Source organism: Neovison vison, chromosome 13 (assembly GCF_020171115.1).
Source record: "Neovison vison isolate M4711 chromosome 13, ASM_NN_V1, whole genome shotgun sequence".
NCBI classification, from domain to species: Eukaryota; Metazoa; Chordata; class Mammalia; order Carnivora; family Mustelidae; genus Neogale; species Neogale vison.
In genome coordinates, this window is record NC_058103.1 from 84,487,007 (window position 1) to 84,504,810 (window position 17,804).

At 36.0% G+C, this 17,804-nt stretch overlaps 1 protein-coding gene across 1 annotated transcript in view; it reads left to right on the plus strand.

Moving 5' to 3' along the window:
* The window catches only part of UBR1 (ubiquitin protein ligase E3 component n-recognin 1), a 147,227-nt gene that overhangs the window by 81,164 nt on the left and 48,259 nt on the right, over positions 1-17,804 (plus strand). The window contains exons 23-29 of the mRNA XM_044231333.1: positions 1,860-1,962; positions 2,827-2,875; positions 3,483-3,637; positions 5,000-5,099; positions 6,053-6,162; positions 9,735-9,821; positions 11,148-11,329. Of these exons, the coding sequence (XP_044087268.1) occupies positions 1,860-1,962; positions 2,827-2,875; positions 3,483-3,637; positions 5,000-5,099; positions 6,053-6,162; positions 9,735-9,821; positions 11,148-11,329 (786 nt within the window). The remainder of the gene's footprint in view (positions 1-1,859; positions 1,963-2,826; positions 2,876-3,482; positions 3,638-4,999; positions 5,100-6,052; positions 6,163-9,734; positions 9,822-11,147; positions 11,330-17,804) is intronic.

Consider the following 17,804-nt stretch of genomic DNA (forward strand, 5'->3'; position numbering starts at 1 on the left):
CTTTGGCTCAGGTCATGATCGCAGGGTCCTGGGATTGAGGCCCACATTGGGCTCCCTCAGGAACCCTGCTTCCCCCTCTCTCACTCCCCCTGCTTGTATTCCCTCTCTCTGTCTTTCTGCCAAATAAATAATAAAATCTTAAAAAAAAAAAAAAAAAAGAATGAAATCTTGCCATTTGCTGCAACATAGCCAGAGCTAGAGAGTGTAATGCCAAAGGATATAAGTCAGTCAGAGAAAGACCAATACCATATGATCTCACTCGTATGTGGAATTTAAGAAATAAAACAAATGAATAAAGGGGTAAAAAGAGAGAGAGAGAGAAACCAAGAAACAGACTTGAAAATAGAGAACAAACTGGTGATTGCCAAAGGGAAGCTTGGTGGGGGATGGGTGAAATATATGATGGGAAGATTAAGGAGTGCACTTGGGATGAGCACTGGGTGTTGCATGGAATTGTTGAACCACTGTATTTTACACCTGAAACCAATATAACACTGTTAACTATACCGGAATAAAACTAATTTTTTAAAAATGGTATGCTACTGGCACAAAAAAGGCACATAGATCTATGGAATAGAAAAGAGAGCCCAGAAGTAAATGCACAATTACATGGTCAGTTAAGCTATGGCAAAGAAGGCAAGAATATACAATGGGGAAAACATAGTCTCCTCAGTAAGTGATACTGGGAAAAAATTGGACAACTTGATATAAAAAAATGAAACTGGACGCTACCTATTAACACCATACACAAAAATAAAAATAGCATGATAAAAGACTCTAATGTGAGACCTAACACCATAAAAATCCTAGAAGAGAGCACAGGCAGTAATTTCTCTGACATCGGCCATAGCAGCATTCTTATAAATGTCTCCTGACAAGTGAAAGAAAAGCAGAAATAAACTATTGGGGGATGACATTAAAATAAAAAGCTTTCGCACAGTGAAGGAAATCATCAACAAAACAAAAAAGCAGTATACATTTGAATGGGAGATTTTATAATTCTTTGATTCTTTGAGACACATGAAATGGAAATAAGATTTTAAGTGGATCAGTTCTTGAAATTCAAAAAGTTCCTATTGGGGTGAATTTCTACTTTTTATAGTATTATATTCATAAATAAATTACTAGTTTTAAATAACTTAAAACAGGATGTAGCTTTTTTATGGTTTAATAATAACACATTTCACTTAAAAATTCAGTAGAAACCAAAAGCTGTTTAATGTGCTGAACAAATATGATGTATTCCTTTTGGCTTTGATGCTTTTCCTTATAGTACTGTATAAAAGATTCAAACCTGTTCTTTCTTTCTTTTTAAGATTTATTTATTAGGGGGAGAGAGAGAGTGTGTGAACTCGTTCACACATAGGGGGAGGGGCAGAGGGAGACAGAGAATCTCAAGCAGACTCCTCGCTGAGCACAAGCTGAACACAGAGCTCCATCTTACAACCCTGAGATCATGACTTGAGCCAAAATCAAGAGTTGGAAGCTTAATGACTGAGTCACCCAGGTGTCCCAACACTGTATTTTCATCTACAATTTGGTATCTCACTACCATTTTAGAAAGTCTTAGCAAATTAAGTAGGGCATGAGATCGGGACTGTATAATATAAACTTCCTCAGATTTACTTAAATTTCTTAATTATGAAACACAGCTTGGCTGTTATCAGGACTTTGAGCTTGCAATGTAGGTTTTTAGTTTTACTGTTGGAATAAAATTAGTCATTTCAGTTTAAGCAAGCTAATTGATAAATGATCATATTTCTTCTAGATTTTGACAGTTTGATTAATTTTTAGGTTCTTATTATGTCAATATTTTATACTACAAGAACACTGCAGTACATCTCTATATTTCTGTTTAGGAAACCAGGTGTGTCAGGCCATGGAGTTTATGAACTGAAAGATGAATCATTGAAAGACTTCAACATGTACTTTTATCATTATTCCAAAACTCAGCATAGCAAGGTAGGAAAAGATATCCTCTTCGGTAAATAAGCCTTAAATCCTTTATGGTTCCTAACTCCACAGAAAATTTCTTGGTTTTTCTGTAGTTTCATACTGATTCTCACCAATAGAGGCCATTATCTCACCCAAGAAACTGAAATTGAATCAGTAATGTCGTCTAGTGTACAGGGAACATTTAAATTTTTCTGATTTACTAGAAATTATCCTTTATCACTGTGTCATGGGGAGGAGGATTCAGTCAAGAATCCTGCACTTCATTTGGTGTCATGTTTCTGTAGTCCCTTTTAATTTAGGGTAATCTTTTTGCCTTTTTTGTGTTTCATAATACTGCCATTTATCTGTAAAGTACAGGCTACTGATCTTTTAAAATACCCTACATTTTGGATATGCCTGATTGTATTCTCATGGTTAGATTTAAGTTAAACTTTTTGGGGCAAGAATATTACATAGGTAATAAATTGTTTCACATTAGTAGGCACATAATGTCTATTTGTCCCATTAAGGGTAATGTTAAGTTTGATCATTTAGGGTGATACTTGACCTTGTCCTTATAAATATGAATGAATAATTTCTAGCCCATAGTTTGATGCCCTGAATAAACATTAAGCACTAAAAGAGTATTATAGACTGAAAGAATGGGGAGTAAAGTCTTGAAGAGGCATGTTACTCCTCTGGTTTGCCGTGGCTTTTCCTAGGATAGTCATTTTATTTCTGGCACAAGGTAACATTTTGAATACATACTTAGTATGTGTTTTGGTGGGCTCCTGGATCTTTCCTGCTTGCTTCAAAGTATCTCATTTATTTCATGTTTGCCAAACAGTATATTTAAAGTTGCTGTTTGTTTGTTTGTTTTTTGATACGTAGGCAGAACATATGCAGAAAAAAAGGAGGAAACAAGAAAACAAAGATGAAGGTAAAAATTGAGATTCTGAATGGACTCATTTTTTAAGATTTTATTTTTTTTATTTTGAGAGAGAGCGAGCAGGGGGTGGGGTTGAGGAGGAGGGAGAGAGACAAGCCGACTCCACTCTGAGTGCAGAACCCAATGCAGGGCTCAGTCTCACAGGCCTAAAGATCATAATCTGAGCCAAAATTAAGAATCAGATGCTGAACCAGCTGAACCTCCTAGGTGCCCCAGAACAGACTACTTTTGACTATTTTCTGTGGTTTTTATATCAGCAAAACATATGGTATTTTTCATTTTTGTTTTCATTGTTTTTTAAGGGTGGGCAACTAGTGGAAGTACAAAGAATCTGTTAATTCTTCTCCTCATATTAAGATATGACTTATACAATGGCAATAGAATTTTTTAATTTATAGCAAATAGAGTTTATTTTGGGTGACTGATATAATAACTTAGATTTCCCTTGACATCGTTGTGTTCAGTGCTTTAAAGGTAAAAAAAATCATGTGTTGTTTTGCATATAATATGTGATTTTGACATATGCAATTTAGCATGTAGGATAACCCAAATAAAAATTACTTGTTTGTCTCCTGCTGCCCATCTCCCATCACTGTAGCGTTACCACCTCCACCACCTCCTGAATTCTGCCCTGCTTTCAGCAAAGTGGTTAACCTTCTCAACTGTGATATCATGATGTACATTCTCAGGACCATATTTGAGCGAGCAATTGACACAGATTCTAACTTGTGGACTGAAGGAATGCTTCAGATGGTATGTATACTTGAAATATTTTTTCTGCTTTCAAAATTATTTCTACATGATGGGGTTTGTGAGGAACCAGGAAGGAGCAGATCTTTGGTTCCAACTTTGTAACTTCAGTCAGAACCACACTAGAGCACCTGAGACCTAGGGGTCATTAAAAATAGTTTAGATTTGGTGCAGACTTTCTTAGTCATACATTCTCATGTTTTTAGTATCCTTACTCTTGGGAACCATTTATATTCGAAAAAACAAATTAAAACCCTGCCCTGCTAATAATAAGTTGGTATATCCTTATTGCATCATAATTTTCTGTATTTCTTATTTCATTTGTATTATGACCAAATAATGATTAGAAGACAGACTTGAATCTTGGATTACCCCATTTCCTATTTAGGAGCAAAGAATAATTTCTCCATTGGTATGTGGGTATAATTATTTCATTAAGTTTTTATAGGAAGTAGCTAATTAAGTGGAAGTGGGTATTTTTTCTTGGTATTGTTATAGATAAATTAGTTAATAATGTCACCTTTGGTAGCTATAACTAGGTATTTATTTAACTTAATTTAAAATTTAATTTAATTTAATTAGTTTTCTTTCTTCCTTGGCTGTTATTGATCTGGAGGTTCTAAATGCTGGTCATATCATATGTGTATCTCAGTTTTTGTTATAACAGTGGTAAATACATGACTAAAAATTTCAGGCCATGGAGATATATTTGAAATCAAAGGTTAAAATTTCTAACCCTACCCCTAGTGTCCTACCTAGGAGATAACCACTGTTAAAGGTTTGTATCTTCTGGAAATCATTACACATTAGCATATCCTGGCCTGTTTCATTCTCGATAGATGTATGTTCTATTGTATGGCTATGTATAGTGCATTTAACCTGTCTCCTGTTACTAGACATTTAGGTTGTTTCCAGGTCTCTGTATAGCACTAAAATGAATATCCTTGTACAAATATCTTTGCATACTTGAGTGTATCTGTCATACTGATTTCTAATACTAGGTCTGTATCTTTACATTTTGGATAAATATCATCACTGGCCTTCAAAATATTATACCAATTACTTTGCCATCACCAGTGTGGTGAAAAGTGCCTGTTCCCAGCACCTCAGCCGCTCTGTATTTTACTAAACTCTAAAATTTTTGCCACTCTAATAGGTGAAAAACAGGATGGTCTTGTTTCAGTTCACATTTCTTTAAGTGAGGTTGGACGTTTTCATATATGTATCATTTCACTTTCTATGAACTGCTTGTTCATAACCTTTGCCCCTTTTTTATCTCTCAGATTGCTCAATTTTTACCTTCATTTAAGGTATATTTACCTAAGGAAGCACAGTTTTATAGATCTTTTCATATTACTCTTTCAGGCATTTCATATTCTGGCATTGGGTTTACTAGAAGAAAAGCAACAGCTTCAAAAAGCTCCTGAAGAAGAAGTGACATTTGACTTTTACCATAAGGCTTCAAGTATGTTTTAATATTAATTTTCAGCATAGCTTCAGCTAGTTACCAATTTGTAAGTGAAAGTTTAGCTCTTACAGAGTCTTAATCTACCACTCCTTAAAAAATAGACAATCCTAAAATTAAGACTTTCCCTAGCATCTTTATTTCTTAACTGTTTTCAACAGTAAAAATAGGTTTTTAATCCCCTACTACAATCTTTTTTACTCCTTAAACCCCCTCATTTTTTTTGAGTGGGGATGCATACATTGATGATTTCTTACGTTCATTCTTTGTCTCAGTATTACAAATATTTACTACTTACCAACCATAACATTCATACTACCCATCCGTGGAAGATACTTATGTTCCTGAATGTAAAATGATTGTAGACATCTGAGTGAATGATCATGTGTTTGTCTTGCACTGTTTTCTTCCTATCAGAAAAGGATAGGTTTAGAGTAGATTGTTTTTAAGATGTATTTTGATTTATTTATTAAATTAAGACAGTTTCATCAAAGCACATTCCAAGGACATTGATTACGAGACCAATAGGAAAAAGGTATCTCGTGTTTTGTTTCTAGACTGTGCTTTTTAGGTCCTTGAAGATATCATAAACCTCTTCAGTTTATGACTATAAGAAGTCCCCACTTTCAGATTTTTGGAAGCCTTGTTTCTCATTAACTACTTTTACTAGATAGTGAGCCAAGTGGAGGAAAGGGGAGAGTCAGATCATTAAAGGTAGCTTTGACTAGGGGCCCCAGTGGAAATTGTATTACAAGTTCTAAAATAATTCAAGTTTTTCAAGTTGTTTAATTTAGTACTGAGTACTTTATGACATTGCAGATTCTTATGTTGAAAAATTAATGTAGTTAAGGAAGTGATTATGAACTTTGGTTATCAGTGTGAATAACATAACACTAAAGATTATAATTATGAAGATTTTTGTTTATGATTTTAACTTTTGTGTTTTAAAAAAGGATTGGGAAGTTCAGCCATGAATGCTCAGAATATACAAATGCTTTTGGAAAAACTCAAAGGAATTCCCCAGTTAGAAGGCCAGAAGGACATGATAACATGGATACTCCAGGTGAACTTGATAAATAAACCGTATCATATCTTGGTTTAAAGATTGAAGAATCCTCTGTCTGTAATGTTAAACCACTCTTCTCCAATTGTAAAGTCATTTACCACTGATTCCATGGTCACTCACATTTTTTCATGTTTTAGTGGAAGTTGTTTTTTTTTTTATAAACTAAGATTTATTCCTTTGTGTCATTATTCAGTCAGCATCTGTTGCATGCCTGTTATGTGCCAGGGTCATTTCTGGACTCTGAACAGCACAGATAAGGTGCTTGCTATCGTGGAGCATACACTAGTTGAGGTACAGGCAGTGCACAAGAAAAGGATAATTCAGTAGAGAATAGAGGGTAACTTCAGATGAGTAATCTGAAAGGCCTCTTTTGGGGCACTTGGGTGGCCCAAGTTAAGTTGGCTAAGCATCCATCTCTTGGTCAGCTCAGGTCATGATCTCAGGGTTGTACGATCAAGCCCCTTGTCGGGGTCTGCACTCAGGGTGGAGTCTGCTTAAGATTCTCTGTCCCTCTTTCTCCACTCCTTCGGCTAGTTCTTTCTCTCTCTCTCTCTTTCAAATAAATCTTAAAAAAAAAAAAAATCCTCGTTTAGGAGATAACATTGAAACTGAATGACGTGGAGCCAGACTTTAAAAAATCGGGAGCAGTATTCCACAAAAAGGAAACAGCACTGCAGAAGCTCTAAGGTGGCCAGAAAGAAGGCCAGTATGACTGAAGCACAATGAGGGAGGGAGAGAAAGGTAGGCAGCAAGGTCACGGGATAAGCCAAGAGCAAGATCATATAGATAGAACCTGACAGGTGAGGGTAAAGTGGTGGATGTTATTTTTGAGACAGTGGGAAACTAGTGAAGGATTTTAAGTGACATAATCTGGTCTCTACTTCTGTAAGATCACTGTGGCTCCTCTGGTATAAGTGGATTATGGGGACAAGAGTAAAAGCAAGGAAACTATTAGAATACTGCTGCAGAGGGATGCCTGGGTGGCTTGGTTGGTTAAGCGTCTGCCTTCAGCTCAGGTTGTGATCTCAGGGTCCTGGAACCAAGCCCCATGTTAGTCTTCCTGCTCTGCAGGAGTCTGCTTTTCCCTCTCCCTTTACCCCTACCACCTGCTTGTGCTCTCTCTCACTATCTCTCTCTCTCTAAAAAAAAAAAAAAGAAAAAAAAAGGTAATAAAATAAAATCTTGAGGGATGCCTGGGTGGTTTAGTTGGTTGAGCCGCTGCCTTCGGCTCAGGTCATGATCCCGGGGTCCTGGGATCAAGTCCTGTATCGGGCTCCTTCCTTGGCAGGGAGCCTGCTTCTCTCTCCGCCTCTGCCTGCTTGTGCTCACTCGCTCTCTCTGACAAATAAATAAATAAAATCTTAAAATAAAATAAAATCTTGAAAGAAAGGAAAAAAAGAAAACTGTTGCAGAAATCCTGTTGAGAAATGAGCATGACCAAGACTCAGATGCAGATGGTGAGAAGCTGAACTGATTCAGGTGTAATTTGGTGGCAGAATGTATAGAATTTGCTGATAGATAATGGTAGAAAGGATGAGGGAAATGAAGGAGTGAAAAATGACTCGAATCTGGAGCTTGAACTGTTGAGTGAATAAGGGGTAGGGAGAGAAGCCAAGGAACATTACCTTAATGGGAAACCCTCCACATGGAAACATGAAACCAAGATTATGGAGCTTCCCCTCACTGTATTTAAAAAACGATTCTGATGTGGTAAGCAAGATAAGTGTTTTGATAACTAGAATATGGAGTGATTATTTTCCATATTCATATCAGTTGGAGGTCTTTGTACTGATTTGTACTTCAAGAAGTCAGCTTTTTTGGTATCTAGAGATACTCCTTATACATACTTGGTATAAGATAATGATGTTATTATTAAGGTTTCTCTTGGAGTAGAATTCACAAGTATTTAGTATTTGTATTAAATTTGCCAATATAATCATTTTAAAAATATAAAATCAAAACATAAGTATTCAACTCTTATTAAGAAAATAAATTAGGGGGGCGCCTGGGTGGCTCAGTGGGTTAAGCCGCTGCCTTCGGCTCAGGTCATGATCTCAGAGTCCTGGGATCGAGCCCTGCATCGGGCTCTCTGCTCAGCAGGGAGCCTGCTTCCCTCTCTCTCTCTCTCTGCCTGCCTCTCTGCCTACTTGTGATTTCTCTCTGTCAAATAAATAAATAAAATCTTTAAAAAAAAAAAAAAAGAAAATAAATTAGGGGGGCATCTGGGTGGCTCAGTGGGTTCAGTGTCTGCCTTCAGCTCAGGTCATGATCCCAGGGTGCTGGGATCGAGCCCCACATTGGGCTCCTTGCTCGGTGGGGAGCCTGCTTCTCCCTCTCCCTCTGCTTGCTGCTCCCCTTGCTTGTGCTCTCTCTCACTCTCTCTCTCTGTCAAATGAATAAATAACATCTTTTTTAAAAAAATAAAGGTGCCAGGGAGGCACCTGGGTAGCTTAGTTGGTTAAGTGTCTCCTTTTGGCTCAGGTCCTGATCCTGGCGTCCTATAAACGAGCCCCAAGTCAGTATCCCTGTTTAGCATGGAATTTCCTTCTCCCTCTCCCTCTCCTCCTGCCCCCAACTTGTGTGTGCTCTCTCACTCTCTCTCTCTCAAATAAATGAAATCTAGAATAAAATCTTAAAAAAAAGAATACCAAAGTTTATTATCAAGATATACAAAAAATACAAGTATCAGTTCTTATAATCATTGCATATTTTCCCCAAATGTTTAATATAAAGTTGTGTTGTAAGTTCCTTGTGGGAGGTTTTTATACATGAGAATGAGACTCCAAAATATAAACAAGTTTTGGGGAGGTACCATCCTATTGTTGAAACTTTGATTTTTGTTAAAAAAGAATGAGACTGATCTACATAAGCTATTATGGAAGTATCTCTAGAGATAATTGTTTAAGTGAAAAAGAGATAGGAAATGTTATATATGATAGGGTTGTTTCTGATGAGAATATATGTAAATATAAAGAAATATATATTCTGATAATGTTTTTTCTGGCAAAAGGAGAGGGGGAGAGAGAATCTTAAGCAGGCTCCACACCCAGAGTGGAGCCCCATGCAGAGCTTGCTCTCATGACCCTGAGATCATGAACTGAGCCAAAATCAAGAGTTGGATGCTTAACTGACTGAGCCACCCAGGTGCCCCCTAATAATCTTAATTCTGAGGAGAGCAACTGGCATCAGGAAAAGAGGATTTTACTTTCCATTTTGTATTTTTGTCTTTATATATCTTTGTGCTAAAAATGTTATTTTAAATTAAAGAGAAATTTTTTTCTCCTGACAAAAGTATAGATATGCTCATAACTGCAGATGAACTCAGCAGGTATGCAGCCTCCCTTGGCTATATTGCTCATCAACTGGGGAGGTTTGGCATAGTCAGGAGTCACTTTTTATACGCTTGAAATATTTATATAACTGTTAACATGTGTTACTATTTGTGTGTGTGTATGTCAAATTTAAGTCTAAGACATTTGTGACATATGACTAAATCAAATTAGGGAGTTTTTCTGGTTTCTGGTTAGTCTAACCAAATCTTCTTTTAACCTTTCATCTGTTTGTCTTAGATGTTTGACACAGTGAAGCGATTAAGAGAAAAATCTTGTTTAATTGTGGCAACTACATCAGGATCAGAATCTATTAAGAATGATGAGGTAATAACATTATAATAATGGTGATCCTCTTCTCTGTCTTTGAACTTCACTGGTGTAAAAGAGCTGCTGCTTTTTTGTTAGAAGGAACCTGTAGTTTATGAGATGTCCATCTTCTTTTGCTTGTGTTTCTATATTACAGAGATAAGTGGTATTTGACATACAGTTGTTCAATATAAAGTATATATTTTATAAAAGCAGAGGAAATTGATGTACAATGGAGCTCTGTTGGAAATACCGTATTTTATTAATTTTTAAAATATTTTAATATCTGAAATTGGGATATAGCCTATAATTAATGACTTACAATTTTTTTTATTTCTTTCCAGCATAACAGTATTCATTGTTTTTGCACCACACCCAGTGCTCCATGCAATATGTGCCCTCCTTAATACTCACCACCTGGCTCCCCCAACCTCCCACCCCCCGCCCCTTCAGAACCCTCAGGTTGTTTTTCAGAGTCCATAGTCTCTCATGGTTCACCTCTTCTTCCAATTTCCCTCAACTCCCTTCTCCTCTCCATCTCCCCATGTCCCCCATGTTATTTGTTATGCTCCACAAATAAGTAAAACCATATGATAATGGACTCTCTCTCTTGACTTATTTCACTCAGCATAATCTCTTCCAGTCCCAAATGACTTATAATTTAATCAGCAGCATTCTTTTCTTAGCGCAACATAAGATAATGGTAGATCTTAGATTCAATGAAGTCTGGTAATATTTAGGTTACAAAATACTGTAATATAACAAATCAAGTTTTGATGATTCTAATCTTAAAATTATGAGAATACTACTACGTGTGATTTTTTTTTTTATTACTTATGATTTTTAACTATCCCTCCTAAAAGAAAAACACTGGACTTAAGTTAGATAGAAACAATAAAAAGACACCATATATCTCAGTAATATGTTTAAGTTCTCAGTTTTAGCACTGCATCTAGCAGTAAGTGTTGGGTTTCTAGTAGTAACTGTTAGATATCATCAAGTTGGGTAAAATTGATTAAATGTCGTTGATTGAATGATTGAGTTATGATTTAAAAAATTTTTCTTCTAACTTTATTTCTTAATCTACCTGCATTGAGTATAAAAGACAATTTATTAGATATTCAAGGTACTTGTGCCTTTTACATTGAATTATTGAAATAACCAGAAGAGCAATTAGTTGTGTGATATATGGAGCCTGCTTGCTCATTTTGAGACATCAGATTGCATCTAGTCTTAAGTGGTGATTAAATTTCATCAGACTTTAAGGAATTTTTCCTGACTGAACAATATATGTAAATTTCAACAAGGGATCTTACCTGATTTTTTGTGATTTCTTAATACCAGATTACTCATGATAAAGAAAAAGCAGAACGGAAAAGAAAAGCTGAAGCTGCTCGACTGCACCGCCAGAAGATTATGGCTCAGATGTCTGCCTTACAGAAAAACTTCATTGAAACTCATAAACTCATGTATGACAGCACCTCAGAAATGTCTGGAAAAGAAGACTCCATTATGGAGGAAGAGAGGTAAAACCAAGCAAAACTAGAAATTAGCAACTCAGTTTTGTGGAGGGAAAATGACATGTTGATTTTAAATAAAATTTTTCCAAAATATATTTTATAATAGGAGAAATTACATTATTTTTAAACTAGGAAAGGTACAGTGAAAGCTCTTAAGGTACTTAATGAATGTAAATTTATGTTCATAAGCAGTTCAAGTGCACAGTAGTTTGGTGAGAGGCTTTATGCACAAAAAGATACAAAAATGGGAATGGCAAAAATTGAGATTAACTTCTGTTATCTTGTATGCACAGGCTCTTTTTTTTAATGTTAAAATGTAGATACTAATTGTACTTTTTGTTTCTTTGAACTTACAAATTTTCTTTTATATTAGCATATATGTTGCAGAATGTATTACATAATGCACAGACTCTTAGATGCACATTTATGTATCAGTTCAAATATTACACATCTTTTTTATGATACCTGCTAAAAATGACTGTGGTTATTACAAATTGAAAAATAATCCTTCACTTGAAAAAGGTGGTTTATGTTCATTTTTTTTTCCTTAAAGAGAAAGAAGGCAATGCCCATAGTTGTGGTCATGGATAGAATGGTAGAAAATGGGAATCAGTAAGTCTAGTGTTCTGGGTCTCATTGTGGTGTGCTTTTGGGGAAATCAGTTATCCTGCTGAGTGTCACGCTTTGTGGGAGGTTATATAGATATATTAAGAAAAAGAGACAAAATAAGGGTACTTTTAAAAGCATTCCAGTTGGGGCACCTGGGTGGCTCAGTGGGTTAAAGCCTCTCCCTTCGGCTCAGGTCATGATCCCAGGGTCCTGGGATCGAGCCCCACATCAGGCTTTCTGCTAAGCAGGGAGCCTGCTTCCCTTCCTCTCTCTCTCTCTCTGTGCCTGCCTCTCTGGCTACTTGTAATCTCTGTCTATCAAATAAATAAATAAATAAATAATAAAAGCATTCCAATTTAAAATATTATAAATACCTCCTCCTATGCTTATTTTTCAAAACAAGCTTCCATTGCTCTTTAAACAATGTGTGTTGTAGATAGTTTTAGGAAATTCTGCCTTTGCAATAACAGTAGTAACATTATCCATAATGCATCTGTAGTCCTGAAGTTGAATATGCTAACAAGGACCCTAAGGATGAAGACTGTATATTTTAAAGATTAAAAAAAGATATGAAGGTAAAGGTATCCTTGGGTGATGATAGTAATAAAACTAGAAATTAATGCAAAAATTAAACAATTAGCAAGCTCCAGCCCTCTAGATATTGCATATTAGCAACATACTGGTTAGAAAGTAATGAAAAAATTATGAGCAACTATACACCAGCAAATTTGACAATCTGGAAGAAATGGATGCATTCCTAGAGACATATAAACTACCAAAACTGAACCAGGAAGAAATAGAAAACCTGAACAGACCCATAACCATTAAGGAGATTGAATCAGTCATCAAAAATCTCCCAACAAAAAAGAGCCCAGGGCCAGACGGTTTCCCAGGGGAATTCTACCAAACATTTAAAGAAGAATTAATACCTATTCTTCTGAAACTGTTCCAAAAAATAGAATTGGAAGGAAAACTTCCAAATTCATTTTATGAGACCAGCATTGCCTTGATCCCAAAACCAGACAAAGACCCCATCAAAAAAGAAAATTACAGACCATTATCCTTGATGAACACATATGCAAAAATTCTCACCAAAATACTAGCCAATAGGATCCAACAGTACATTAAAAGGATTATTCACCATGACCACGTGGGATTTATTCCTGGGCTGCAGGGTTGGCTCAACACCCACAAATCAATCAATGTGATACAATACATTAATATAAGAAAGAACAAGAACCATATGATACTCTGAATAGATGTTGAAAAAGCATTTGACAAGTACAGCATCCTTTCTTGATCAAAACTCTTCAAAGTATAGGGATAGAGGGCACGTACCTCAATATCATCAAACCCACCTTTGAAAAACCCACAGCGAATATCATTCTCCATGGGGAAAAACTGAGAGCTTTTCTGCTAAGATCAGGAACATGGCCAGGATGTCCACTACCACTGCTATTCAACATAGTACTACAAGTCCTAGCCTCAGCAATTAGACAACAGAGAGAAATTAAAGGCATTCAAATCAGCAAAGAAGACATCAAACTCTCACTCTTTGCAGATGCTATGATACTTTATGTGGAAAACCCAAAAGACTCCACTCCAAAACTGCTAGAACTTGTAAAGGAATTCAGTAAAGTGTCAGGATATAAAATCAATGCACAGAAATCAGTTGGATTTCTACACACCAACAAGACAGAAGAAAGAGAAATTAAGAGTCAATCCCATTTTGCCCAAAACCATAAGATAGCTAGGAATAAACCTAACCAAGGAGGCAAAGAATCTGTACTCAGAAAACTATAAAGTATTCATGAAAGAAACTGAGGAAGACACAAAGAAATGGAAAAATGTTCCATGCTCATGGATTGAAAGAACAAATATTATGAAAATGTCTATGCCATTTAAAGCAATCTACACATTTAATGCCATCCCTATCAAAATACCATCCTTTTTTTTTTTTCCAAAGAAATGGAACAAATAATCCTAAAATTTATATGGAACCAGAAAAGACCCCGAATAGTCAGAGGAATGTTGAAAAGGAAAGCCAAAGTTGGTGACATCACAATTCCAGACTTCAAGTTCTGTTACAGCTGTAATCATCAAGACCATATGGTACTGGCACAAAAACAGACACATAGAACAGTGGAACAGAATAGGGAGCCCAGAAATAGACCGTCAACTCTATGGTCAACTAATCTTCGACAAAGCAGGAAAGAATGTCCAGTGGAAAAAAGACAGTATCTTCAACAAATGGTGTTGGGAAAATTGGACAGCCACATGCAGAAGAATGAACTGGACCATTTCCTTACACCACACACAAAAATAGACTCAAAATGGATGAAAGGAATCCATCAAAATCCTTAAGGAGAGCACAGGCAGCAACTGCTTCAACCTCAACCACAGCAGCTTCTTCCTAGGAACATTGCCAAAGGCAAGGGAAGCAAGGGCAAAAATGAACTCTTGGGACTTCATCAAGAACAAAAACTTTTGCACAGCAAAGGAAACAGTCAACAAAACCAAAAGACAACTGACGGAATGGGAGAAGATATTTGCAAATGACAGATCAGATAAAGGGCTAGTTTCCAAAATCAATAAAGAGCTTATCAAACTCAGCATCCAAAGAACAAATAATCCAATCAAGAAATGGGCAGAAGACATGAACAGACATTTTTGCAAAGAAGACATGCAGCTGGCCAACAGACACATGAAAAAGTACTCAACATCACTTGGCATCAGGGAAATACAAATCAAAACCACAGTGAGGTACCACCTCACACCAGTCAGAATGGCTAAAATTACAAGTCAGGATACAACAGATGTTGGAGAGGATGTGGTGAAAGGGAAACCTTCCTGCATTTTTGGTGGGAATGCAAGCTGATACAGGCACTCTAGAAAACAGCATGGAGGTTCCTCAAAAAGTTGAAAATAGAGCTACCCTACAACCCAGCAATCGCACTACTGGGTATTTACCCTAAAGCTACAAATATAGTGATTCGAAGGGGCACGTGCACCTGAATGTTTATAGCAGCAATCTCCACAATAGCCAAACTATGGAAAGAACCTAGATACCCATCAACAGATGAATGGATAAAGAAGATGTGGTATATATACACAATTGAATACTATGCAACCATCAAAAGAAATGAAATCTTGCCATTTGCAATGACATGGATGGAAGTAGAGGGTATTCTGCTGACCAAAATAAGTCAATCAGAGAAAGACAATTATATGATCTCCCTGATATGAGGAATTTGAGAGGCAGAGTGGAAGTTTTGGGGGGTAGGGAAGGAAAAAATGAAACAAGATGGGATCGGGAGGGAGACAAACTATAAGAGACTCAATCTCACAAAACAAACTGAGGGTTGCCTTAGGGAGTGTAGTTATGGAGGGGGTGTTTGGCTTATGGACATTGGGGAGAGTATGTGATATGGTGAATGCTGTGAAGTGTGTAGGCCTGACGATTCACAGACCTGTACTCCTAAAGCAAATAACACATTATATGTTAACAAAAATAGCTAATAAAAAAAAGTAGTGAAAGAGATACCATATATTTATCCAAACAAGAGGATATAAGCAAATACGTGCTCAGAGTTAACTAATGGCCTTAATACTTTTATTATTTATTTTTTATTATTGATTGATTGCATACATAAAATTATTATGTTCTCATTGAAAACAATTCCAATAAAATATTAAGTTTCCTTTGACCATCCTTTACGTAAGTCTTTCTGCACAGATAATCACTGTTAATAAGTAACTTGTATTCTAAACTTATTTCTGTGCATTTATTTATATGCACTTAAGTAATTTTGTTTTGTGTTTTTTAATAGTTTATTAAAACTTGACTTTTGTTCTACAGATTGGTTTTTTACTCAGTGTCTTATAAATCTTCTCATGTTACTGTTTATAGATCTGTGGTATAGATTCTACATGATTCTTTATGACTACTGCATTATAGTCCCTAGTGTGTATATATAATATTTTATTTATCAGACTTTGGGTGTTTAAGTTGATTTTCCCTTATTTTCCAGTTTTCCCTTGTTATAAACAATGTGTCAGAACATATTTTTATATTTGCCTTCTTGTACAATTGTATTAAGTACTTCACAAGGGTGGAATTAATATGTGAAAGGGCTGAGTCATAATTATTTGAAATTTTGATACTGCCACAATGTCCTACAGAGTGGTTTTACCAGTTCCTACTCCCAACAGTGTTTGAGAGTTCCTATTTCCTTCATTTTTACCAATACTTACTATTATCGGTACTTGAAAAAATTAGATACTATCAGCCTTATAAATCTGTGCCCGTTGGAATTTCCCCGATTACTAGTTAGTACTACGTTGAGCATCTTTTCATAAGATTGTTCACTAGTCTGTTGTGTTTTGTTTTCTGGGAATTACCTGTTACTATCCTTTGCCCATCTCTGTTGGGTACTTTGCTTTTGTTTTATTATTGATCTTTAGAAAAAGTCCTTTAAAATTATGGGTACTAAATTTTGTTGCATGTTTCCCATATTTTGTCCCTAATTCTTTAGCATTAATTATGAAGTTTAGCTATAGAGAAGTTTTCAGTGTTAATAAGGACAGATTTATCAGTCTTTTAGAGTTTTAATTTTTTGTATCTTAAAAGGCTTTCTCAGGTCCAAAGTCACAAATGCATTCTCTTACATTTTTAAAAATAAAATTTTAATTACACAGTTATATTGATACATTTTCCTTTTAAAAATCAAATGTTAGGGGCGCCTGTGGGGCTCAGTGGGTTAAAGCCTCTGCCTTCTGCTCAGGTTCGAGCCCCACATCAGGCTCTCTGCTCAGCAGGGAGCCTGCTTCCCCCTCTCTCTCTGCCTGCCTCTCTGCCTACTTATGATCTGTGTCTGTCAAATAAATAAATAAAATCTTAAAAAAAATCAAATGTTAGACATGAAACTAAAGTTCTGTTTAAGTACTGGCCTAAATCCAGGTCCCCTTTCTGCCCTTCCTCAGAAGATATTCTGGTCATAAGTTTTATATTTATCCTGTCAGAATGGCTATTATGCTATTACATACAAATATATGGAACTATAGAAATTATATAGTATCATTCAGTCTTTTTGTTTTATTTGCAGTAAGTGGTATTGTGTATGTGTCATTGTGCAACTTATCATTTTCACTTGGAAATCTATGCAGTATGTTCTTATACAAAACGAGCACAGTGTTCCTCAGTCTTGGCATTTGGGCAGCAGTTCTTTTTCATGCTCCATGAATTGCAGAGTGGTTTTACCAGTTAACTGCAGGACAGTTAGTATCTCTGGCTCCTCATCCACTCATTCCAGTACTGTCTCCCAATCCTTATGATAACCAAGAAAATAAACCTTGCCCCACATCTTGCTGAGCACCTCCTATGAGGTTGTACAACACGTAGCTTTGTAAACTGCACCTTTTAAAAACTACGTAATATTCTGTATGATATAATTGCATTTACATTGATGATGAACATTTAAGTTATTCCCAGTTTGTCGAAAGATTTCTGACATTTCAGGGAGCTTCTTGCTCAGGTAAAGCAGTATTGCAGAGTAGATCAGAGCATGGCCTATGAAGTCAGATCCTGTGGGTTAAATCCTGGCTTTGCTATTCATAGTGATGAGTCATTAGGTAAGTCTCTTACTGTCTCTAGGCCTCAGTTTCTTCATCTTAACAATGGAAGGTACTATCAGGACCTACTTCATAGGATTGTTGGAAAGATTAAATGAGTTAACATAATGTAAAGTATTTGAAACAGTGCCTCACATCGTAATTAGTGATTTATAAATATTTGTTGTTATTATATTATTATTACACACATTGAGTACATACTAAGAATTGCTAAATCATTAAGATGTAAGTTTTTATTTTA